Source organism: Bemisia tabaci, chromosome 3 (assembly GCF_918797505.1).
Source record: "Bemisia tabaci chromosome 3, PGI_BMITA_v3".
Lineage (NCBI taxonomy): Eukaryota > Metazoa > Arthropoda > Insecta > Hemiptera > Aleyrodidae > Bemisia > Bemisia tabaci.
The window spans coordinates 35813226-35838412 of record NC_092795.1 but is presented as its reverse complement, the minus strand read 5'-3'; the positions used below and the strand labels follow the sequence as shown (position 1 = coordinate 35838412).

Sequence of the window (25187 nt, the reverse complement as noted above, 5' to 3'; positions counted from 1 at the left end):
ACAGGGTTGCGAGTTTAATCAAATTTGAAAATTCACCGACTTTTTGGGAAAATCTGCAGCTGAAATTCCTTGGCCTTTCCTCGATAGCTTATAAAGAAAAAAGAGAGAACTCGATTTAAAAACAGCGTTACAAACTTTGAAGCACCGCCTTATTGTACGTTGGAAGTTGAAACTTGCAAATAAGTCGAATATGACGGTTTGCATGCTGCGTGGAAATATTGTTCTGCGGAATATTTTCCTGCGGTAAGAATCGAGTAAAAGAAACTGGACGTTCTACTGAGAAGGTCGGTAAACACACCAAGATTACAAAATTGCAGTCACTTGCCTTTTGGACACCGCGCTGGACCAAAATGCGTGATAAAACTATTTCAACTCCTGAACCGCTTAAATTGCATCCATCGAGTTGAAGCAGAACATAGTTTCTCACTTCCATTTTCAATTATTCACACATAAGGGCCCATCCGAAAAAATGACACAAGTCAAAAACTGCTATTTTGATGTGAAATAATTAATCTAGATGCTCAGTAAGAAGGCCCAAAATTTTTTTTCGAGATATCTCAATTTGGACGCCTAGGAAAAATGACGAAAAAAGTGGAGATATGCCTTTTTCAAATTGATACCTGACCAATTTTGCAGCTTTGGCTGGTATGGTGGAGATATGCCTTTTTCAAATTGATACCTGACCTATTTTGCAGCTTTTGCTGGTATTACTGTACCACTGTGCAAAACAAACTTAAGTGCATAATTTTTCGATGTTTTACACTAAAAGAGATGGACGATTCCAATTAGAATCATAATAGAATGTATTTTGCCAGCGGTAGCTAGCCACCCTGAATTTTAAAATCCCCTTGATATCTTAATAAGAAAAGAGAAAAAGTTCAATTTCAAAACACCGATGCAAACTTTGTAGAGGCGCCTTAATTACTTGTTGTATGTGAGAAGTTGAAATTTGCAAATAAGACGAATACGACAATTTACATGCTGCCTGGAAATATTGTGAATTATTCCATGTGTAAATAAGAAAAATTAGAGGAGAAGACAGAAAAAACTAGGCATGAGCGTATGGGTGTTAATATTTAAATCCCTTCACGTTGAACTAGCGCACAAATCTCGCGTATTCAGTACTCGAGGCTCTCCCTTTATGGCCAAAAATTCCCGAAAACTTGGAAACGCTAACGCGCGGTGCCGGCGCACAGTAGATCGAGTCAATAGGAGAGGTCGGACATGATTTAAAAACTTTAAAAGCATATATCTTCAGTGACATGAAATTTTGATACTTTGAAAGTAGTATCATTGGTTTTCTCGGAGAATTTTCTGCAAAAAGCACCCCTTAAAATTAAAATTGTGATGAGATAAGCGTAAAATTTTACAATTCTTGTCGAGAATTTCATGTCCGACTTCTACCATTGACTCGATCCACTGTCCGGTGCATAATGGATGTTTCAGTGTTTGACCTGACGAGCAGCAGCCCTGAAAATTTCCGTTACTTGGAGCAGATTTCCCTGAATTTCTGGGTTGTTTTAAACACCGCAAACGAGATACATGGTCTGGTAGTTTGGTCACCATCGAATTGTAATTTAAAAGAAACCCACACAAGTGACGGCAAAAATGTTCATTCAATCTGAATACATTTTTTTCGAGAAGAGTAAAAAAAGAATAGGTTATTCATTATTTCAAAAAATGTATTACAAACTCAAGTTCACTATTCAAATGACTGCATTCAAATTCTGCTCAGTTGATAGAAAATAGAAGGGGGGGGGGGGGTGAGAATGAGTTCCTTATACGGATAGAATAACTCTCAAATTTCTGAGAGTGTGGGAAATAATAGAAATTATTATGAGAACAGAAATGAAATGATTATAGTTACTTGGGTACCTACTACGAAAAAAAGGAAAACATTGATTTCATCTGCACTTAATTCCTTGAGTCAGATAAAAAATTGATTGGATCCACCCTAATTTTGAGATTCGACTTTTCACAAAATTTGGATGAATACGTTAATTAATTTTCTTGGATTCTTGGAGAAACTATCTTCATGTTAAAAGAGGAAGATTGATTTTCCAAATTAACTGGGTGGGTAAATTCAGTTATTTCAGCTCTGAAGTAAATACATCAATGGCTTAAATGCAACACCACGTATCTACATTGCAGTGTTTCAAAATCTTCACTCCTAGTTTATTTTTACAAAGAGGAGCAAGTCAGTTTTATAGCTTGAAATTTATAGGTACAGAATAGTCTACCTAACAGAGAAGAAAAATCGAGGAAATTTTCAAAAACTTATGTTGACTAATAGTTTTCCAAGGAAAAAATGAAGTATTACTGGAAGTCTACAACGTCAAAAATGGAGATATCGACGGTGTAAGTCGGCAATCATATAATTCAGTTTGGGACGTCGCAGACTTCCTGTCAGGCTTAATTTTTTAAATGGAAAATTACTGAACCGCAATTCTTTAAAACTGCAGTGATCTTTCTTCTCTGTGCACAGAAAATTTTGCAAAAATTTCAAGGAATGATATCAATTTGTTCTCATTTAAAAAAAAAAAACATAGAGGCAAAGATTTTCAGGCACTGCAAACAAGATATGTGATTGCGGATTTACCCTGTCCGTATGTGGTCTTGCATTACGGCCATTGATATGGTCATATAATGATAGATGCTTTACCACTGTTGCTTCTGGGAATCGTTTGGAGATCACTCTAAAGGTACTTTGTCTCAGTAAACTATTTGGGACCAATGGGAAACGGAGTTACCTGATGCCGAGTGGTTGACGTTGTTTAATTCCTTTTGAATTATCTGATGACTTGCATGTTTACATAGAAATGCCCAGAATTTTCACCCACTGATCAATGACCTTCAGAGGTTTTTGGAACCATTCAGTTAAGTGGGAGAAATAAACAATATCAGGTACTTAAGTTTACTTCAACAACGCACCACAATCCTGCACGACTGTTGAGGAATGCCAAGGGTTACTGATCAATGACTCTGACCAAGAAAACAGCCTTACTTTAAAAACAGACCTTTGAAACCACTAATATCTTGCATAAGCGTAAAGACAATTCAGTTCTTTTCAAGTTTCATTATACGTAAATTTGAAGAAGAAAATAGGAACCAATTAGCTTGTTCATAACAAACTGCCATCCCTATTCCTCATATTACCTACATCAACTATATGAGCACTTTAGAACACTGTGAGAGGATATGCTAGTTCCAAACATCAATGAAAGCCGTTTCCTGAGATAGGGACCTATAATATATACTTTAGATTTATGTGATGATTGGACTTGACATGAGAACTTGAGTTTCAATTAGGTAAGGTTTGCTTGAAATATGACGCCAAATGTGAAACAACACAAGGCTCAAAGGCAAATTTAAAGAGGCAAGACCAATTATTTAATTTAAGTTTAAAAACATTTCAAACAGCAATGGTTACTGTAAAGAACTAGTCGAAGAGATTGGTAATATATTATAGACACGGCTAGTCTACCGATGTTCCTACAGCATTAAAAGTGAGGTTAGATTTTCTGGGCTCACTAAAAGAATGATAGAACTCTCCAAGAAATCATTCAAAGGCTAGTCACGAGACATTCGTCAATATTTGCAGATTTAGAGAATGTCCTTGTTGCCTTGCAGGTGGAAATAACCATGTGGGTAACTATTTTGTTGTTACTCCTTCCTGTAATTTGCGCCTAATAGGCTGAGTGATTTATTTCCAGGTTTTGCTACTAATGAAATATTAAAATGTCCATTACTCATAATGAGTTGGTTTAAAGTAGATTGAAGCTCATCCAAAGTTTCAGTTTGACAGTACTGCTACCACAGCAATAGAAAAAAGGAATGATGGTGCTTAGGTAACCGTCAGTGACTCCTGGCTCGAAGAAGCGTAAGCTTCTTCCAGTTTACAGTCTCTTCCGAAGAGAAAACTAAGAAAGAGTTTCAACTAGTCAAATGGTTTAAATAGTCTCAGAAACTACAAAGCAATCATGACCCAAGGAAACTAAAGGTTTGCAACTAATTTTAGAAAAGAAGATCTAACCAAATACTAACCTTTGATTATCCATAGCCATTTGCAAAAACTGGAAACATTGTGAAACTTCCACTGCAGTAAATAGAAGAGGATCGTGAATTTGTCACGAAAATTGTCTCATATTATCGGGGAACCACTCACGAACTATAAAAAGGACAGTTATATAGTCTAGCTATTGAAGTGTACTGTATAAGATTATGATGCTCCGTTTGGCCTGAGAATTGGAAGATATCGCTGCACGACCGATGTTGATTATAACGCATGAAATCACACGAATTATTCTGGAATAAAACGCAAAGATGCACCACAACTACACAAATTTTCCTGTGCTTTTACGAGAAAAATTCACGACTCCACTAAACTGCGCCAAACGTCATTTCGAAAACACTCAGGACTCAGGTTATGTTGTGTTTTGCACAGATTTCGAAAATAGGTCACCGACCGAAGCGTTCAACGGAACATTAGACATTGGATTTCTTTCACTCTTTCTTGGAGTTTCAGAGGATTTCACACAGTTTTCTTCACTTTCGCCAAAAAAATAGGCAAAAGCTTCACTAAATGCGACGTGATTTCGTTTACGTTCGCGAAAAGTTGAACTGATTTAGGATTTACACAGCCTCAACTTTCCCTCCATTATTCTACTTTCTGGGTAAATGGCCTTCAGTGCGGACAAATACGACCGTTTGTGTGTACTCAAGGTTGCATTGTGTACCAGAACCTATGTTAAATTACTAATGAAATCCGTGGTGAATAACTTAATTTCCTGAGAACTAAAATTAAGTCATAAGTTTGAGGTTCAAAAATTATTATGTGGTATCGGATGTACCTACGGCTTTGTTGAGGAAGCTAAGAGGAAGTAGAGAGGAGGGGGAGGGGGTACTCATAAGTGTATGACTGAAACCAACATTTCTTACACTTCAGAGCTTTCAAAGTTTATCGAAATGATACTCAGTTGCAACAGTACTTCTCATTATGGATTGAGTAAGTTTTAAGAGATATAAAAATAAAAAAATACTAAAAAAAAGTTTCTTTTTTGTAACTGAACACAGTTTTTTTGAAGTTTCTTAGAAGCGCTTTTGAGGTCAGTGCCACTGAGGGTGGGAGCAACGTTTTCAAAGAATTACGTTTTTAACTTTTACCTTCTCTGTACGAACATGACGCTGAAAGTATTCAGCCATTATGCTATGGGTTTCAATGCAGTGAATAAGAAGAGTAAATATTTTCAGCGTTTTCTTGGATTATGCTTTTAACAGTCTAGGAATTTAATATCCCACACACAAAATCTATTTAAAATTCTTTTCAAATGATTCTCTCTCTCGGCAAAATACGCTAAGAACCTTTAGAAAATTTCTTTTGAGAAATGAAACACCCACAAGAGAATATTCTCAGGATATTCCGCCAATCTTCTAAATCTTTCTTGGAGGAGGCCTACCATATGTTCAGCATATTTTTGCTTGCGTCAATGGTACTTTGAAAGTAACAACATGAAATGAAAAAAAAAATAACTGTATACAAAACTAAAAAATTAATTTCAATTTATTTGATAGAGGCACAAATCTTTGTATATTAAAGAATATGTTTACTTTTATTTTTTACCAACATCAAGAACATTATGTAAAAATACCTGGGTCTTAAACCTTAAAACGTTTAACAATTAAAGCAAAAAAAAATATATTTGTATTACTTCATGGATTAAAAAGAAAGAGGTGAAAATGAAATTTGTGATTTTTAATTGCTTCTATTTCCAACATTTCTGTGTTTTTCGTTAATTTTCCTTGAACAAGTCAACTCACAAACAAAAACACAGCTTGGAGCGATGCTAATGACTGGAAATTGTAAAAACAAAAAAAAATTCTCATGATGCATTGCCCAGTTACCATCATGCTCTTTAATTCGGTTTGACAAAGAAGAACCAGCTTCTGCGGAAATTCAGAACACACGCATCTCAGCGATTTTTATTAAGGGTGCGCAGAGAAATAATTTATTACTATCTAATGACTCAATCCCCTAAGTCTCACTTGAATTTTAACTTATAAAAATGACTTAATTTCTATTATTTGCGCTGGTTCTTCCCGGAAATAGAAGTCATACTAAAATGAAGAAAAAAGTACAGACACTTGTTACATGGTTGCATACTGATGACAAATTTCAGACATAAAGATATGTATTGGAACGATCAGAAGAAGAATAAGCTTTTCAATTGCAGGCAAAAAGAAGCAATGACTTGGACGCTTTTTCTGTATGAACGTATTCTTTATTAGACATTATTGCTAAGTCACATAAGAAAAAGTAAAAAAAGCATTACTGGAATTGATTAGAATACCGCGGGGATTTTGTTTTAAGTGTGATGGTGAGGCATTCAATGTGGAGGAGCATTTACTTTTACTCATAAGTTAAGAAAGAATGGTGGCTTAAAGTCTGTACATAAGGCTACAAAAGTCCATTTTATACAAGAAATAGATAAGAGAAGAAAAATAGTTTACTTGCTAAAAAATCACAATATTACTAGCTCTGCTCTCTCCTTGTTCTTATATGGCAACTTGGCTGGCAGGCAGTGGCTGAGTTGGTAGACTTCCTGAGTAGAATTTAGGATTAATAGCAACAGATTTGGTACAGTTATAAGTCTTGTAGATTCCAACTAGCGTATCAGCTAGTTCAAACATGTTAGAACGAAGCGAGATTATAATAAATTGGGCATTTTTTGTCCTTTCCTTGATGTAGTGTCCAACAATAGAAACATTCTTAAAGTCAAGTGCGGCGTCAATCTCATCCATGACGTATAGAGGCGTGGGTTTGTAGTAGTGCAATGCGAAGACTAGAGCAAGAGAAGAGAGGGTTTTTTCACCACCAGAAAGATTTGAAATATTCTTCCAAGATTTTTTTGGAGGTCGAACACTGAAACAGAAGAACAATTCCAATGGAACATTTTAGGAGGTTGATCAATGGATACTTATTTGTTTGACTCTGACACGACTGTTTCAAGAATTATTTTTCTTTATTTATTCATTTTCAGAAAGTACTTAGAAGAGAAGGAGGTGCATGTTATACCGTTTTTATTTCATTAAAATTGCTTTATCTATGAAAAATGATTGTTTTGTTTCACTCAGACTGAATTAAACTTTCAATAATTCTCATTAAAAAGGTTTAGCAGTGCTGATTAGCTGAGTGATAAAGCACTAGAGTCATTTATTTTAAAGAAAAATGAAAGGATGAAAACACACAATTTGCCTCCTCTGTCTTCGTGAAAATTTGTATGCTTTAATAGGTGATTAAGTAGCTTAAGTAGAGTCATTCCTGCAAGTTATGATCCCTAATAATACTTAAGTATGTATTAGACAGAATCAAGGTTACCGATTCGAATATTCGTACCTTTCATACTAGCATACCTAAAAACAGTAACGAAAATAAAAAGCTTTCTTGAATTTTATTCATTTTCCACAGACAAAATTACCAGGGTTGTAATTACAATTTAATCCTTTTGTCAAGCACCTTCTTTATTCAAACAATAAACTAATAAATTCCAAAATTGCATTTTGGTGTTATTATTTTACTTTTAATAATGAATGAAAGTTCTAGCTTTTTCAACTAATTTTGTCTTTGTCTGACGATGAAAGTTCTACTATTGTAGAGAGAAGTTGCCCGACATTTGGTGTAAAACTATTAGACAGTTTAACTCCTTGTCTTTGCAAGTCCAGTTTTAGATACTGGGTATCATCATGTAAAAAAAATTAAATGAGTGCACATTTGTTACCTAAAAGATATTCCCTCTGAGAATGGGTCAAGCGAGTCGCAAAGCTCCAACTCAGCGTCACCACCTAGGGTAATCATTTGATACATTTCCTTCAGTTTCTCTGTGATAATACTGTAACCAGCCATAAATTCTGTTAACCGACGTTTCCGGACATCCTCATGCCATTTACGGATTTCTGCGCAACGGGCATTAATTTCATCCAATTCACCAGCTCTCTTTAGATACAGCTCCGTCTAAAATAAATGAAAAAATGTTAAAAGAGTACTATTAAATGTAAAACTGGCAGAAAATTTTAACAGAAAAATGAAGGCAAAACTATCCACTATCCACCTGTTTCTTCCAGGTTAATTTAACAATTTTTTATAGCAGAAATCAGAATGGAAATATGGACACCGATTCAATCGGTACATTAGACACTCCGGGTTCCAAATTGAGATTCATCTTACAAGCTCGAGGAAAAGGAAAATCTCCAAAATAAAATAATTGATTCCCAATTCATGGACCCTTGAAAGTTTTCCAAGTCCTGAAAATTCTAGGAATGGTTTGACAAATCAGATTAAATATCAACAGCAGCTTGAAAAAATGGTGATGTTTAGAGCATATTTTTTTTTTGGTCAATAAATACACTGCTCTACGCTTTACTGATGATGGGCCCACTTCGACTAAACGTGCATGTGCAATTGGCTTGGTGACTGGTCGACAATAAGTGTTGCTTCAAGCAGCAAAACTCTAAGAGGGAAAATTAATCAAAATTAATTTTTCTTCTTATAATGAGTATTCTTATTTAACAAAACTAGCACTGATGACTATTACATAGTGTCATCATATCCATCCCTATTTCTGAGTGTTACTTTAGGCCTACTCTCATTCATTTGTTCTGGATAAGTAACACTATTTTTACCAATAATTGTAATTTTTTCATTAAAAAAGGGAACTAGCTTGAGCATGTAACAATGCATGTGGATAGAATAGAAAATTAAAGGCTAGCCAAAATTTGTGTGGTTGGAAGAAAGTGAGAAAGAAGGATGCCTGAACAACTGCCAAAAAGATGAACATAGAGTTTGCTCTCATCCCCAGAAGATGAATGAGTATGTTTTATGTCTTAATTTTGGATGACTGCCTGTCAGGAAAAACATATATTTTTATCAATTTTACTTCTTACACGATTCTTTAATTTCTTTACACGAGCCTGATACGGTGATGGCTGGAAAAGCAGGGCTGGCGCCATTTAAGTCTAATATATCTAGTTAAATATATATTTTCATGTTAATTTATTCTCCTCTATGGTGCAGTGGCTGTTTGTTTAACAACTAAAGCGAAAATACTTCCCAAGAAAACTGTCTTTAAATTTAAAAAAAATAAAAATAAAAACATGAGCAACATTATTACAGAGAAAAAATTTATGAAAGCAAGCTGAAATAATTGAATAATACACACCTTCTTTTTGTAATCATCGATGACAGTTAAGTTTGGTTTCATCTTCTCTAACTCTGAGTCCAAGTGCGTCAACCGATATTGGATATCATCGACACTGAAAGCCTCCAGTTCCTCTTCCGTGTAAGTGCGCAGTTCATTTTCCTTCTCTGGTTCTTGTTCTTCTTTCTCTTCTTCATCTTTTTCTTTCTCTTCTTTCTCGGCGCTCTCTTCTTCAGTCTCTTTGTCCTTTTCTTCATTATTGCTTTGAGGGCTCGTTGGTTTGGCCTGTTTCTTAATGCTTACATCCGGAATTTCGTGGAGTGACAATTTTTTCAACTGGAATCAAAGATAAGGACAAAACTTTGCATGAACACAATTACACATAGACCGTTTCATTATGAAACACCGCAATGCTACCACAACGTTTCCTAGAGAGGATAATGCAAGTTATGGATTTAAAGTATATCAATGAGGGGAAAATAAGGAAATATTTCTACTTCATTATGTGATTGAATATTGATTAATTTTCTATTTGAAGAGTATGGTGAGTGAGCAAATTACGTATGGCTAACTGAAAATAAAATTATGAAGGAGAAACGAATAAACCTCAATTATTACAACAAAACAAAAATTAGGTTTACTTGAGAAGAGCACCACAAGTCAATAGGTAAAAGATATTGTGTTAAGTCTTTACAGAAGTTTCTTGAGGTTTCTGCCTTATTTTTAACTTGCAAGAGCGGTTTTAATTGCAATGTCGATTTTTGAGTTGCCAAATACTCTGCTACTTTACCTTAAAGAAAGGTTACTGAACAAATCAGAGAAATTACGAAAACTTTTGAGCTGTCTACTAGAGTTTTTGTTATCTTTTTGCGGCCCAAAATGGCTGAGTTAGGCAACAGCTGCTAAGTTACGGTGTAATTATAAGTGTGGCTGACTTAAATTTTGTTCAATACACCATCGCAAACCCTACTTGATCTCACAGCAACTGTTGCGACAAATGTTGGAAATGAACTCGGTTTAATGCCACACGATGGGTCTGTTGCCATGCAGGAGAGACGGCAAAATGAATAGATTCAACAGGTTAATTGCAAGAAAACTACTTTGAGCGCATCAAAAAGTCTGAAATTCTCTCCTTAGCCCGCAATTTGCATAGTTTGTGACACGTTTTTTCACATTCACTGTGTCTACGGGCTCTTCCTTTTGGTGGCCGACGGTCAGGTTTGCCTACAGAAAAACTCGAAAGTTTGCAAAATTGTAAGTTCATCTATCCAGGTTAGGTTATCTTACCTTTGTCTGGCAAACCTGGTAAACGGTGACTGAGAAAAACTGCCTGCAGACAAGGTTAATTTGAAAAGCGTGTTGAAAACAACGGAAATTGAATGCAAAGAAGTGGATTTCAAACTATTTTGAAGTGCCCATCATGATTTCTGTGCGACTTCACACATAGAATGTCTATTCACTGCCTACATATCTTGCCTCCAACAGATGCATTGTCAAATAAAATACACTCATAGATAGAACAATTTGGGCTTACATTGTTTTGCAAGTGAGGAATCTTGTCTCTGACAGCTTTGATTTTTGCATTGACAGTTTCAACCTTCTGATCTTCTTTGAGCTTGGCTGCTTTGAGCTCATTCGAATTTTTTGATACACTAGCAAGGCCTTTCTGTGCCTCTTTGACTTCGTCTTCCTTCTCCACAATATTCCTCTGAAAATAAATCACAAAGTCAATAATTAGTTACCAAAGATGCAGTACATTACAGATTCTTGTAATGATATAACTGTAAAATGTAAATTTTACAATTGTAAATTTGTAAAGTACATTATTCTACGATATTTAAAGAAAAGTCAATTTTTAACTCTTAACCCTCTATGGCATGGTGTTACTTATTCACAACAATGAATTTTTCGGTGTTTTAAAAATTGAGTTAATCCTCTCTGGCAAGATGTTGTAAATTTTCAACACTGCTTTATTTTAAAAAAATTTGAAAAAAGTGTGACATGTACAGGTCTTAACTAATTTAAATAATACTTTTCCTATACTGAGCCCATTTTTGAAGTATGTCTAGCTATATGCACCGATTACAAGTAAATATTCTCTGGAAAATTTCAATTCAAATTTAGCGCTGTTGCTGTGTAAAGGCTGTTTTTTTCCATGGTTCCTGATGATCAAGTGAAGCGAGCTTTTACTGTACTTCCTTCAAAATCTTGAGAACTAACTTACCGATATGGCTTCAGTTTCTTCTAAAAGTTGTGTTACTTCTGCTTCCATTTTCTTTTTCTCTTCACTCATTTTCAACATGGCATTTTGCGCTTCTTCGATCTCATGAGTTAAATTGTCAATGCGGTCTTCAGCTTTCTTTGCATTCCTGGTAAATATCACAGCAGTTAAGTAGTTGGTGGAAAAAATGAATTAAAAAAAAATATATTTCAACTGAACATCCAAACTGCCTCAGAAATGAGTCAATAATCCAATATGAATGGAAGTTACAAGTGCTCTTGTTTGTGCTATCTCATTAAAAATAGTTAGATGTCAAATTACGGAGCCGCTGAGATAGAGGCTTAGGTGCCCTGATGCCATGGAGAGGAGGATGTAAAAATATCTGTTAATTCTGCTTCAATACAGCCACAGGAGTAAGCGTAGAAGTGTCAGAGTGTGAGGTAACCTATAGCACAGCTGCTTCTTTCTCGCTTGAGTGTGGCAAAATAACTTTACGAAGAAGGGCAGGGAGAATGAGGATAAGAGACAGATGAGTAAATTTACATATTACAGGTACTCATAAAGGGATCTTTTCATGTTTACAGAAAATGATACAACTTTGGGGGTTTTCTGAGATAAGCAGAGGACTTCCTTAGCATGGCTTAAATGGGTAAAAAAACGGGATTGAACCATTTTTAAGAGGAAGCAGGGTTTTTGTACAAAAATCTCCTTTGCAGAAAAAAGGTGTCTCAAAATCTTACGAAAGTCTGTTTTGACGCACACACACACACACACACACAAAAAAAAAAAAAAAAAAAAAAAAAAAAAAAAATTTAAAAAAAGGAGGAGTAGGTTCATTAAGAAAATAGAAACTTTAATGTTGAAACCCACCTTTCAGCAGTTTTGATTCCAACACTTAGCTGGTTGACATGTGAATTCGTTTTGTCCAATTTCTTCACTACTTCATCTAGTTTTTTGTTTGCAGTTTTCATCTTGCCTTCTGTTAGCTCCATGATTTTTGAGTGTACTTCTTTCACCTCATTTTCAATTTCTTTGGCAGCTTCATTCGCTTTTTCAAATTCTTTTTTTGCTTTCTGATCCAAAGAGAAACCAAAATTAATAAAGCTATATCAAATTCAAGAAAATTCTTAAAAGTATTGTTATAATATCATGTAGCCCATCCACTAAACAAAATTGCGGGGAAAAGAAAATAGTAACGGTAAGGTTAAATAATAATAATAAAAAAAAGAAGAAGAAAAAAGAAAAAAAAGAAAAGATAGCTAGGAAAAAATGCTCACAGATACAGGATATTTGAAAACGCATAGGAAGAACTATGCAAATTGTGTATGAGGAAGTGGGTTTTAGATTATTTTAATGTATTCCGTGAGTTTTCATTCTATTTTTCTACTATCAAGTGGTATTTCTTGCACATGTTTTTTTATCTGTAACTCTTCTTATGCAACAAACCTATTAGATTGTCACTTGTCACCTAATGACATAAGATTCAACTGATCAGATCACATGATATCGGCACTAATTGGTTCGAGGTTTGTTTACAAGAATTTGTGGTTGTTTTTTCTGACATATTCAAAGCTCCGACATTGAAAATAAAATTAGTATCAGTCACACACATGCAAAACAGACGCACCTTGTTCCTCCTTCATTCTTACAAAAGAGAAAATTACCTGAACCACAGACTCCAACTGCTTCACTTGTTTTGGATCTGCTTTTACTTCTTCTATAACATCTTTCTGTTTGCTGATTTGTTCTTTAAGCAGGGGAACTTGTTTGGACAGCATCTGGAAAAAGCACATGAATATTATTGAGGACCTATAAACGTATACTTTGCAATTTGCTCTTCTTTGCAACTGTCATTACATAGAATTTGGCAGCTTATCACTCACAAATATGCAGTCAACAACTTCATTTTCAGTAGTCCTTCCTGTTTTTTAAAGGGCTGGCTCTTTATTAGTATTGGACATTAAACCTGGCGTTTGGACAGATTTGATTCTTTTTTGCTACTCTATAGGCTTGAACCATCAAAACACGATTCTATGACAAGCGATACTGATGACCTATCTTCACAATATAACTTCTTACCTCGTACTCCATATTGTATTTGTTGAGATTTGTTTTATTGGCTTTGATTCTTGGGGACAAGTATGACTGCGTTTCCTCCAAGGCATGCAATTGCTGTCGTATGGTCTGGAACTTTTGTTCCAGTTTCTCAACAACTGACTCCAGTTTCTTCATTTCTCCGGGTGAACTTACTTCCAGGTCTTTAACTGAACTTCCCATACGACCTTTCATCACATAGTTGCCTCCTCCAGACATGGTACCTGAGAAAAGAATGTGTAAAAGCTTTAGGATTAAAAGTTTGGTTATTGCATTTATGTACTACAATGTAAATTCTAAACTTTATAGAATCACGATCAGTGTTGGGACATGCTTGTAATAATTTTTTTCTTTAAGGGTTGTTGCTTTCAATTACTTTAACTTTGAGTTTTTGGAAGGGATTATACTTCAAAAATTTTCACAGTAATTACCGCCATGTGCCGTTTTGAAGACAATTATCACATAATCGTATAAAAAAAATGTCAGATGCCAACATTTACTCCTCTCATTTTTTTGGAGGAATTAGTGATTTCGGCTAGTGAAAGAAATAGACAGGAAACCTCTTTTGAAGCAAGTACTTTCCCGACCTAATAAATTACATAAAAACACTACATTACCTGTAGGTTCAATAATTTCTCCTTTGAGTGTGACAACTCGGTGCCTTACACCACTTTCGTATGCAATCCTTGAAGCTTGATCTAGATTATTTGCGACCAGTGTTTCTCCAACTCCAAAGTAAAAAGCAGTTTTCATTCGTTCATCAGGAATTTTCATGAGATCAAAGAGCCTTGGCACATTTTCAGGACTGAAAAATGTTGAGGTGATAAAAATGAGTCTGATACGTAAAGGAAGGTTCAAAGAACTCAATTAATTCTATCAAAATGCTTGAAGAGAGGAATGGGTCAGTTGAGTCATTTTTTTTACTGATTAATTTGACTAAGTACTGAGTGCGAAAAGCTTGCTGTTTTTTCTTGGCTTTTTTTGACAACAGCAACTGGGCAAAAAGATCAATCAAAAAAGAAAAAAAAACTGGGTGGCAGAAAACAAGGTTTGAACTGCGCAACCATTGCTTTTGAGATTTATGCAACACAATAATATGGCGGGCGAATCCAAGAGAAAAAGCGTTGCCACCACCATTGTTGCATTTAATACATGCTATATTGAATTTAGATGGTGGTACCAAACAGAATAGCTCAAACAAGTTGTGGGGTACCTCTACAAAGGAAGCATTATTTCTGTACAGAAACGATTTTCCAAGTTTTCTGTATGCATTGTTTCTCTTTCACCAAAAAACTGTAGAATTTAATGCTCCCAAGGTAAACTAACCTACTGGTAACTATCAGGGAAACAAATTTTATTTTCCTATCCTTGCTCTTACAAAAAAACGTTGATGCTGGTTCTGAAAGTTTAGACCTTGAATGTTGCAAATGCTGAATAATGTCTAGCAATAAAAAAATCAACTCATGTTAAGAGATTGCACACTTACATTTTTGCACAGATGCTTGTTGTGACAACTGTTAAATTACTGCATGGGCTTATAGACCACACTGATTTACGTTTTACTTTGCTGAAAATCTTGGCGCAGAATACTAATGAGGATAAGTGCAAGTTTCTTCTACAACCGACGAAAATCAGGATGGAGGCTGTGTACCAGACACCCACAATATGTGAATACCAAATGAAAAACAGGGAAATCCAACTCACGTTTTGACTTTTTGTTTGGTTTTTGGACGAAGATGTTCCATTTTTTCCAAGGCAATGAAAGTAGCTCGCCCTACATTTTGCTGCTTCAGTGCTTGGATACAGTGATTGACATTTTCAATTGTATCAACAATAATATTGTCCAGAGCTCCACAGGCTGTCGAAACCGCAACATCATATTTTTCATCAATCGCACCTAGATCACCCTGAAAAAATTTAAAAAATTAAGACACTTTAAAGCTCTGTGACAGCTCTCTTGAATTCAAGCAGCAGTGATCAACTAATTTCTATTCAGTGATTGAATATTTAGTGTTTGTGGATCCCTTAAAATAATGGTTTTTGGAGCACTAAGGTCCAGCTAAATAGATAGAAAAACATTCTACTACAGTTATTCCTTCTTTAGTCTGATAGTATAGGTCCCATTCAAAATCCAAGATAGTTCTTGTGTGCTACACTTATCAAAATTTTTGATTCATCATCTGGACCAAAAATTGCTATTCTTCTTTCTTCAAGAAAGGCTGTTTCCTTTGATAAGTTTCCTACAGATATACGATAACATGAAACAAGTACATACCAATCGGCCGAAAATTCCTGAGACACGACCTTCTGCTTTCAACTGGAGAATAAAATCAAGGACTCGGTTGCGAGATCTGTTTGCTTGCATCGTTGAACGTTTTTCATCAACTTCATTCCTTTTGGTTCTCAACTCTGCTTGGACACTTGTTTCTTGTGGCCGTAACTCTGAAAGCTGAGACTCAGCTGTTTTCAGAGTCTCCTCGTCTTTGGGCAAAGTTCCTTTAATCTCATTGATTTGCCTGCAACCAGCACACAACATTTTGATGAAAATAAAGTAAAATTATTTGACACGGAGCAAAGGAATACGAGGAAAGCATATCCCCCTTTTTTTATAGTCAAATAGCGATTTGGCAATGGGTCAGTTGCGCTGGTCACAGAATCGTGTTTTGATGCTTGATTCTTGTAGATTAGCTGAAAATATTAAGCTCTGCCCAAACCGTAACTTTCTACGTTCAACATGAACCGAGATATCTCCCTTTGAAAAGTTGGGTTTTTAACGTCATCCACCGTGGCAGTGACACCTTTGGTTTCTTCCACCTTGCTTTCATCCGCGTTTCACATAGGGTAATGGTGCCACTACCGCGGTCGATGACATCAAAAACCCGACTTTTCAAAGGGCGATACCTGGGTTAATATTGAATGTAGAAAGTTGCGGTTTGGACAGATCTGAATTTATTTTAGCTAATTTACTAAAATCAAGCATCAAAACACAATTCTGTTGCAACCGGAAAAAGGTCAAGGCTTTACTGCACAGCAGCTTAAAAACAATGGCCAGAGGACGGGCCAATAAACTAGAAACTAGTTTTCTGGTGCTCTTTCCTAATCAGAAAATGATGCTTCTCTAGTTTCATTTTTGAAAGTTACAGCCATGATTTAGGCTTGATATTTATGGGCTGTATGGTTTGCACTCATCTAAGATTAGGAATGGAATTTTGTCCTGACGAATTTATTAATTGTTGTGTGGTAAATCTGTGATTTTCTCATGTTACAGCAACTAGTTTTTGAGTACACTACGTAAAACAGCACTAAGTTAATAATTTCTTTTTAAGTTAGTAATAGTTCCCCATATTGGTTCTGCAGGCAGTTTCCACTTATTTATTACTAACCTCTTCCCTTTTTGTTATGGATGAAGGATTTAAGGACAAGAAAAAAAAAAGGATAGGAGGAAGAAACAACAATTCTAACACAAAGAATCCACTACTTGACAGGGTAAGAATTCCATTTTACAGAACATGCTTTTATGTTTAAATTTCATGCAAAACCCATTTGACAAACCAAAAGCTTCAAAAATACTTATGTCCATAAAAGTAAAATTAGTATCTGCAGTTTAGATTGGTACATCATTTGATGCAGATATCCTGCTTTAGTTTGAGATGCAAGATAAGAGAATGAAGGGATCATTTTAACAAGCTTGTGATAAAAAACAATGAAAAGTTCTGTTCATTCATAATGGAAATTGCGCAAACAATTGAATGTAAAACGAAGAACACGAAATACCTTTGTTTTTCTTTCAAAGATGCCTCTGTTGTCTCCAAACTGGCAGTCAACTGCTCCATCTTAGCTTTTTCCTTCCTTTCTGTACTTAAATAAATGTCATACTCTGACTGTGCTAAATCACACTGCAAATAAAGACAAATAAGGGACGGTGAGAGAATGATAATACATTTGTTAAAACGCAGAACAAAAGTATGCACCTTCAATAATGTCAGATAATTGTAAAGTAACACATGTGAAAATAAAGAATTGGCGAACACATGAGAAAAGTTCTAGTCTCTGTAAAAGACACAATAATAACCTAGTTCTGTGACAAAAGGGCCCACTTGCCTTGAATTTTGAAACTTGGTTTATGCTTGGGAAAATATAACCTAAGATACCACCAAAAGATGTGCTGCTGATATCAGAGGGGGAATAACATCTTTTGATATTACTTATGTAAATTGATTTAACTGGAATCAGCCTGTATTTCACTTTGTCTCATTTTCATTAATACATAGTTTACTTTTTTATTTATTTATTTTTTTGTACTGAAAACAGAGCAATACAATGTCTCAAAAGTATCTATAAATTTAACTTAGATTGGAAGGATAAACTCATGAAATTTGAAAGCAAGATATTGCTTAGTTTTTTTTTTTTTTAAAGGGAGGAGGGAAAAAAACACAAGATGAAAACTAAGTGATGTGTCAAGTGCTAAGGTTTTCTTGGTAAATGGCATCCATATATTATGTAAAAAACTCGTATTTAAACATAGGGATACCTTCATAGAATACTGAAGTTTATGTATTCGGGGAAAAACAAAAAGAAATTGAAACAGAAAAAAAAATGGGAAAAAAACCCATTCATGACCCTTTAAAAAAACCTTGTGAAAATACTTTCTTGGCAACATTCTTCACAAGATCATACATACTGTTTGTTAAGAAGGGAATTCTACCAACAAAGTCACACTGACCTTTGCTTTGGCATCATCAGCCGTCTTCTTCAAATCAATTTGCTTGGCTTGGAGCTTATCTTTATCATCCTGAAGGCTCTTTGTGTCAGTTCGTAAAGAGGCCAAGATTTTGTCCCTCTGTGCCTCTTCTTTCACTCGGTCAGCTTCCAAGCGTGTTGCTAGAGCTTGCAATTCTGCAATTTCTTTTGCATTTTTTTCTGGCAACGCCTTTAACTCAGCCAGTTTATTCTCTTCCTTCTTTTTGTCTTCCATCAGCTTTTTCCGCTTTTTGTTGGTCTCTTTTAGGTCGGCAGCAATTGTGGTGTCCTGAAACATAGTTGTTAGAATTCAAATAGGTAAACGCAGTAAAAAATAACACCCACATTGTAGAACAAGCAAAGATGCTGTCTGAAAATACCCCCCTCATCGCAGCCTGCATTCCGACTGAGAGTTGCCTCTGCTGTGATTCATGGTCAGCGCAGCTGTTATCAATGCTTGACTGTATAGACTATGAATTACAGCAGAGACAACACTCGATTAGACCATGGCTGCAGCAGCAAGAGGGATATTTTCAGACACCATCTTGGCATTTTCAGTGATGCACAGTGGAATGGGAGCTCAAAATATTCAACCCTGTAAAACCCCACGGAAATTTTTGGGAGTCTACTTTCTAAAAATCATCAAATAAGCCATTTTTTGGACTACACTCTGCCACAAGGAAGTACTGTTCCTCTTTGTAAAAGCACCATATGCATCGGAAAAATAATGCCACACAGGTTGTTTCTAAATGAGCTAGAAATAGTAGTTCCTCGTTGGAAAATCAAGTTAATTTGGAGATATTTTAAGTCTGGAAAAACTATATTATTTTTCTGGTAAGAGCCATAATGAAGAAAACTTGACTTCTTTCTTTTTTATTAGTGGGATTTCTAAAGAAAACAAAGGAGGCTAAAATATTGCCATATAGGTAGTTTTCAAAGGTCTCTCAATAATTTAACGGAACACCTTATGCACTTAATCTGGTCAAACATTTAGCAAGCAATACGATTTTATAGATTTGTCAGATGGTTTGAGCAGAGATACCAACAACAATTTTTGAGACATTTCATTCTATTTTTCAGAGGAAAATCTATCAGATGCAGTGTTGATGAGTCTGTTGGTTGTAAAAAAAAGTCTAAATTATTCTGCTAAAATTAAATTCACCAATTGAATCGATGTATGCGAAAACGTCCGTTTTCCAAGACCTTGTTTCAGAATTTGAGTGGACAATGTCGTTGTAACTTAACAACACAAGATGGTTTAAGACGTTAGGAATGTAGAACAATTTTATAAATAATCCTCTGAGTGTAATTGAACGTTTACAAAAGAGATCAATCCTATTCATCAGTGTCGTGGGACAAAAGAAACCCACCGCAATTATGAAACCCTGTATTAGACAACGGACGTTTTCGCATATGTCGATTCAATTACAAAGTAGGCTGATATCAATTTATTTTTCAAATTTTCACAAAGGACTCATCATCGAAACTTGTTTCAAAATTTTTCTGAATAAACTCCATATAAACTGTTATTTTAGATTTTCACTGACAGCCCTCAACAAGACTACTTTTTACTGGAATTTTGCATTTTACAGCTTTTTCATTTTAAACTCTCACACATACAACATACCTGTAGTGAGTATTGCTTGAATTTTTGGTCTTTAGCCTCGAACTGCTCCCTCATTGCCGCTAGTTCCTTTTCTTTGGCCTTGATTGAATCTGTAGTTTCCTTCGTGCTGTCTTCTAGTTCTTTCAACTTCTTTTTCAATTCAGACATGCCTTCCTCTATTTCTGCTTTTTCTGCCTCCAGCTTCTCAATATCTTTCTTGTGTAGGTAAATGTATTTTTGCCAATGCTTGTTACGAAGAAGGTTAACTTCATTCTCTGTCTCAAGGAACTTGATGGCCTCTCTCATAGGCTCTTCTAAAGCATCACGTTCTTTCTCAACAAGTTGGAGGCGATTTTGTTTCTCTGTTTTTTCTGTATTGAGAATTTCTGCTTGTTCCTCAAGTTTTTGGATTGGAGTTTTGTAGCGGGTGGTTCCAATAATGTCTTCCAAGTACTCCAGCATGCCTATAACAATAAGTATGGTGTGAGGTAATGTGAAGATTTTGCAAAAAGTTGAAGAAGGTATCATTAAAATAAGTTGAATAAGTATGGCTAATGGCGTTTAGACTATCAGCAACAATGTACTAATGCTGCAAATTTTTTCGCACAGCGGGATGATTTTCACTAAATGTTAAAACATCAATTTACACACAACTGTTTTGGCGCAAAGTAAGGAATCATCAATACCCTTAGATTAGACTGCAAAGCAAGGAATCCATGACATTCTTTAATAATCAATAGATGCATACCTGTTTCATGTGGTGTTAGGCCTTTTGGTTTCATCATGGCTATTTGCTCGACTTCACCCTGTAGAATCAAGAATCTGTTGTGAATCAGATCAATACCATGACGAGCCAACACTTTAGCTACCTCTTTGAATTGCACTCTCTTATCGTTGAGTGTATAAAAAGAAGAGTTGTCAGCAAATGCTGTCCTCCCAATAACAACTTTTGAGTTTGGCACAACCTCATACTCCTCACCATCCTTGTCAATGATCAACTGAAAGTGAACTTGCACTGTGCAGCTTTTAATGTCGCGATGTTTTTCAGACTTGTGAAGTAAGACGGAGATTTTTTTCGAGCGAATCTTGCTGGCACGATAGCCAAATACAAACAGCATTGAATCAATGACATTTGATTTGCCAGAGCCATTTGGGCCAATTATGCATGTAAAACTCTGAAAAAGGAAAGAAATAAAATTAAAAGGGGATAGAGAATGTGTCCAATCTTGCAACACTGGGTTTTTTTGGGTACACTGTGGGAGATTCATGAGTTATAAACCATGAAAATTGGGGATTTTTTCTCTTTAGCATATGGCTTTGGCAGTCACAAAATATTTAAAAATTAAAAAATTGATAGGAAAAATCGGAGATGAACTTAAAAGTTCTTGCTGCGAAGTGATATTGCTACCATTCTTAACCTGATTTTGTGATTATTAATTTTCTAGCTGATCCACTTTAAAAGGAAGTATAACTTGCAGGTTAGTAGGACTTTACAAACCTTTAAAAGGTTTGAATTACACCACTGGTTTGGGTTCACTTCAATTGCAAATTTCAGTGTGAATTTTCTACACTGTTTGGAAAGTTTGTCTTAAATAGGTGGGAACTAGCGACTTTCAGTGGGTGCTTGTGACTCTTTGCTTTGTTCAGCAGAATTTTGTGGTTACAGGGTAGGGACGCTCAACTGAACTCTCCTTTACAGGTTCGCACAGTCTTAAATAATGGGGTACTAAATTAAAAAGAAGTTTTGAAGGGAAATCTAACTTACTTTGTGGAATGGTCCAAGAACTTCCTTTCCGGCATAACTTTTGAAATTCTCATTGACAATATGAGTGATAATTAGTCTGGCTTCACCGGTATTCTCGGAGGTACACGCAGGCTTGATAGGAGGTGGGATATAGATACCAGCCACACGAATTCCTCCTGAATAATAGAAAAACAGAAAATTCATGAAGTACTGCCCAAATCAATCTCAGCTATAGTTACTGTAAATCTGCTTAAATAAGATAACGGGAAGAATCAAGCATATAATGCCATGCAGCCTCCTGCTATAATAGTTGCTAAATTGTATAGGTGCGGGTAACAAATTTGGTAAATGATCATCAAGTAAACGGGCTGAAGACATGATCATAAAAATGAAATCCAAATTTATAAGGTTGAATAATGATTTTGGTGGCTTCTATTTTCATCTCTCTTTCTCACACGTATTCCTTGTAGGGATAAAACCTAAGCGCGTGCGTAACCTCTACTTCACATGGGAATATGCTGAAATTTTGTCGTACAGAACACATTTTCAGCATTTGAAAGCGATGTGTAATCAAGCATATGTGATTGTTGGTTTTTTGGAATCATCCTGTTGCCTGGGCCCAGATTATCAGTTTTTTAAGTTTTTTTTTTTCATAAGTTCTAGCAAACTTCCACTTTTAATCGATACATAACTCAACACTTTAAGTCTGTACTATTTTTAACAATGTGTACAAAAATAATGTCTTTGTCTGATGTCTATGATAAGACGAACATATTTATGTTCATGGTTATCAACAATGAGAAAAATAGAATGTTGTAGGGGACGGGCAAGCCTCAAAAGCTTAATCTTTCTTACCATCTTCGTCATCCTGCCAGTCTTCATTTTCTGAGCCACTCTCCGATTCAGGATCAGGTTCCGGCAGTTTTGGCTTCTTGGCTTTGCTGGAGGATGATTCGCCAGGTAATTTTTCAGAGTTTTCTTTCCGCTTCGACATGATAATTCTTGACTTTCAGAGTCTTCCTCTAGAAAAAAGAGAGGTGTTGATATTTAGAATGAAGGTCGCAAAACATACTTCATATGAAGTTGAGTTGTTGCATTGCGGCCACTTCTGAGCTATTCAGTTCCAGTTGCAATCTTAAGCCATCATTTGATGACCTAATCGTCACACTTGCAAAATCCCAGATAATGGTCAAGAAGAACAATCATCTACAGGAAGAAACTATCTTTATCTACTGATTGGCAGCGCTAATAACCGTTATGGTTAATAGCGGTATTTCAAAAAATTAGTAGGGGACCTCTGCTGAATATGAGCACTGCCTTTTCCTACAAAATAAAAAAAATTCTGTCCACAGATGGGTGGTCATCACTCGAGAGGAAAATCCTTTGGTAAGGGGGGCTGCAACAATAATTTTGAGGTAGTGCAGCTACCAGGAATCATGGAATTCACAAGATAATTATGACTATGGGTAAAATCTTGACAATAATAGACACTGTGGGCGATGCAAAAATGGGATTATCAATGAGGGGCTCGGAGGACGAAGCGCATACGTGCAATTTTTGCTGTTTCGAGAGATACATGTTTGAAGTTTCAAAATTATGCGGATCCTTATGGCCGAAAGAAAGTTCAAACCTACTTTTGGATGCTTAAGATTGGAATTGGAGCTAATTCCTCACAGACTACACATCAGGACTAGTTTTACATGAAATCATTTATATGTCAATTTTTTCAAAAACTGCACTGGAGCGCCTTGTCCTCCAAGTAGAGTACCTGTATAGGGAGAGTAGCGACAGATCGGTTCATGGAGGGCTTAGGGCCCAAAAGTGCAGCCACCCTTTTGAGCAACTTCTAACACACAAAATTTCACTGCCAGCCTACAGATTTCAATTCTAACCAAGATGGCTAAGAATGTACATAAATGAGCGTTCTTTCGCAAAAATAAGTAAATTTATGCAAAAAGTAAACCGAATACATGTTTTCTAAACGACGGTTCGTAACAATTGTATTTGTAAATCGCTCTGGACATTCGAAATTCATAGGTTGGCTGCCCTTTTGGGCCCTAACTTTATTCGCGGAGGCATCGGTGAAGGCCTGATGGACTTTCGGAGTTTCAGATCTGTCGCTCCAAGTCCCTCAAATATGCCTTGAAGGTTGCAAGAGTGATGTGCAAACTTGCAGCCTGTATAGTTGAACTTCCATAACTTCATCAGAACTTGATCTAATCTGCTACTAATGGACTAAATCTGGGAAAACAAGATTGTGATTTTACCTGTGATGTGAGCTTGACAATGAGACACTGCGACTCCTTGACGGTTCACTTGCAAATGATATGCTGCGCTATGGATGATTCATACTGAGATAGTAATTTTTTTAAACATTGGTAACACAATTAAAAGTATAAATATTTAAATATGTGTATTACTTACATATTCTCAAATTACTGAAACCTTACTAGACTGACATGCTTATCAGCAAAGTCAGCAAAGCTGCAATGTTTACGATTTTAGGCGCCAAACGGTCAAACAAAAACTCGCGGCACCCACAAACTCATCAAAAATCTGATGAACCGAAGTTCGAATTTCAACCGCGAAATTTAAAAGAGCGCAAAGGAGAGAAAAGAGCGCAAGGCAGTTGATTCCAGTTTAACTGCAATTCTGCGTTTTCTTTTGTCGCATGAAAAATTTGTTGTGCTTCAGTCGAAGGGGTACTTGTCAACATTTAAACAAAAGCATCTTCGGTATGTTAGCTTGATGAGTTTTTCCAGCAGATATGGTAGATGAGAGAACAAGCTGAGGAGTTCATCTACAGGTTCTCTTGCCTACGCAACATTTTAAGGCGATTCATACTGGCTGTTTTCTTTCTTTTGATGAAGTTTGTAAATTTTCAAATGGACTTCAGGAAAAATAAGTTTACGCACTTTTAAAGTAAAACTAAAGCTTCAATCTTGATTCAATTGTATGTAGGGGCATTACTTACATTACATTCAATGCTAAACTAAGGACAGCTACGATCTTCTGCGCATTCTGAATTTGAAAAAGTTCAGCTCCGAAACTCATGTGCCTATGGAATGACCAAGTATATGCTGCCGTGCTAAAGAAAATCGCCGATGAACATTCGAATGGTGCCAAGTTTTCCTTGAGAAAAAACTTATTTATGAGGAAAGTTATGAATATTTTTCATTGAAATTTTAAAATACTCTAGATTAAATTAAGAACAAAATTCTTTGAAAAATTGGATGGAAAGAAATTCGATGCAACTCCTCAAATACGCAACGAATCTACGATGAAGATTTTTAATGGAGCGTGATTTTCCCGAAAGTTCGTGATTTGGCAAGGGAAATTTTGTAATCTTTGAATGCTCATACAGCATTTTTCCTTAGCACAGCAGTATGGGTATAATTATGTGGTTTAATTTTTTAGAGAACGCTTAAGATATGTAAACTGAGCGGTTTAAGAACACTGTACTGAACGAGGTAAGTTTTGGGGGAGGGCGCGCAGGCGCGCTTTTCCCTTTATCCGGGAAAATCAGTTTTATGCGCACATCGATTTCAAGTGTAAAGATGGCAAAAAAAAAAAAACTCAACTTGCAGCTTT

At 35.8% G+C, this 25187-nt stretch overlaps 2 protein-coding genes across 4 annotated transcripts in view; both read right to left on the bottom strand.

Annotated features, from left to right (window-relative positions):
- Positions 1–5403, bottom strand: part of LOC109043405 (uncharacterized) — a 53405-nt gene extending 48002 nt beyond the window's left edge. For both annotated transcript variants that reach the window (XM_019060599.2, XM_019060600.2), the window contains exon 1: positions 4045–5403. The gene's annotated coding sequence lies outside the window, so the exon portion shown is untranslated. The remainder of the gene's footprint in view (positions 1–4044) is intronic.
- Positions 5404–5534: 131 nt separating this feature from the next.
- Positions 5535–24110, bottom strand: glu (structural maintenance of chromosomes 4-like protein gluon). 2 transcript variants are annotated; one of them, XM_019060602.2, is made up of 18 exons: positions 24021–24110; positions 22452–22618; positions 21618–21772; positions 20601–21027; positions 19874–20316; positions 18230–18535; positions 17281–17402; positions 15782–16022; positions 15211–15413; positions 14124–14311; positions 13492–13730; positions 13077–13190; positions 12283–12485; positions 11416–11560; positions 10726–10899; positions 9213–9527; positions 7776–8008; positions 5535–6919 (listed from the first exon to the last, which is right to left on the bottom strand). In XM_019060602.2, the coding sequence occupies exons 2-18, from the start codon at positions 22588–22590 to the stop codon at positions 6553–6555; spliced, it is 4014 nt and encodes a 1337-aa protein (XP_018916147.2). In that variant the 5' UTR covers positions 22591–22618; positions 24021–24110; the 3' UTR covers positions 5535–6552. The 2 variants fall into 2 exon arrangements, with proteins under 2 accessions (XP_018916147.2, XP_018916146.2); XM_019060601.2 differs by having other exon boundaries at positions 23864–24100.
- Positions 24111–25187: the final 1077 nt, after the last annotated feature.

What these genes read in the sequence shown, in the direction of transcription:
- glu (XM_019060602.2), bottom strand. Translation starts at nt 22,590, where the DNA reads ATGTCGAAGCGGAAAGAAAACTCTGAAAAATTACCTGGCGAATCATCC. An exon ending in CCTAACACCACATGAAACAG is followed by an intron (nt 20,317 to 20,600) that starts GTATGCATCTAT and finishes TTATTGTTATAG; the next exon opens with GCATGCTGGAGTACTTGGAA. An exon ending in AGTTGGAGTCTGTGGTTCAG is followed by an intron (nt 12,486 to 13,076) that starts GTAATTTTCTCT and finishes TCTTTGGATCAG; the next exon opens with AAAGCAAAAAAAGAATTTGA.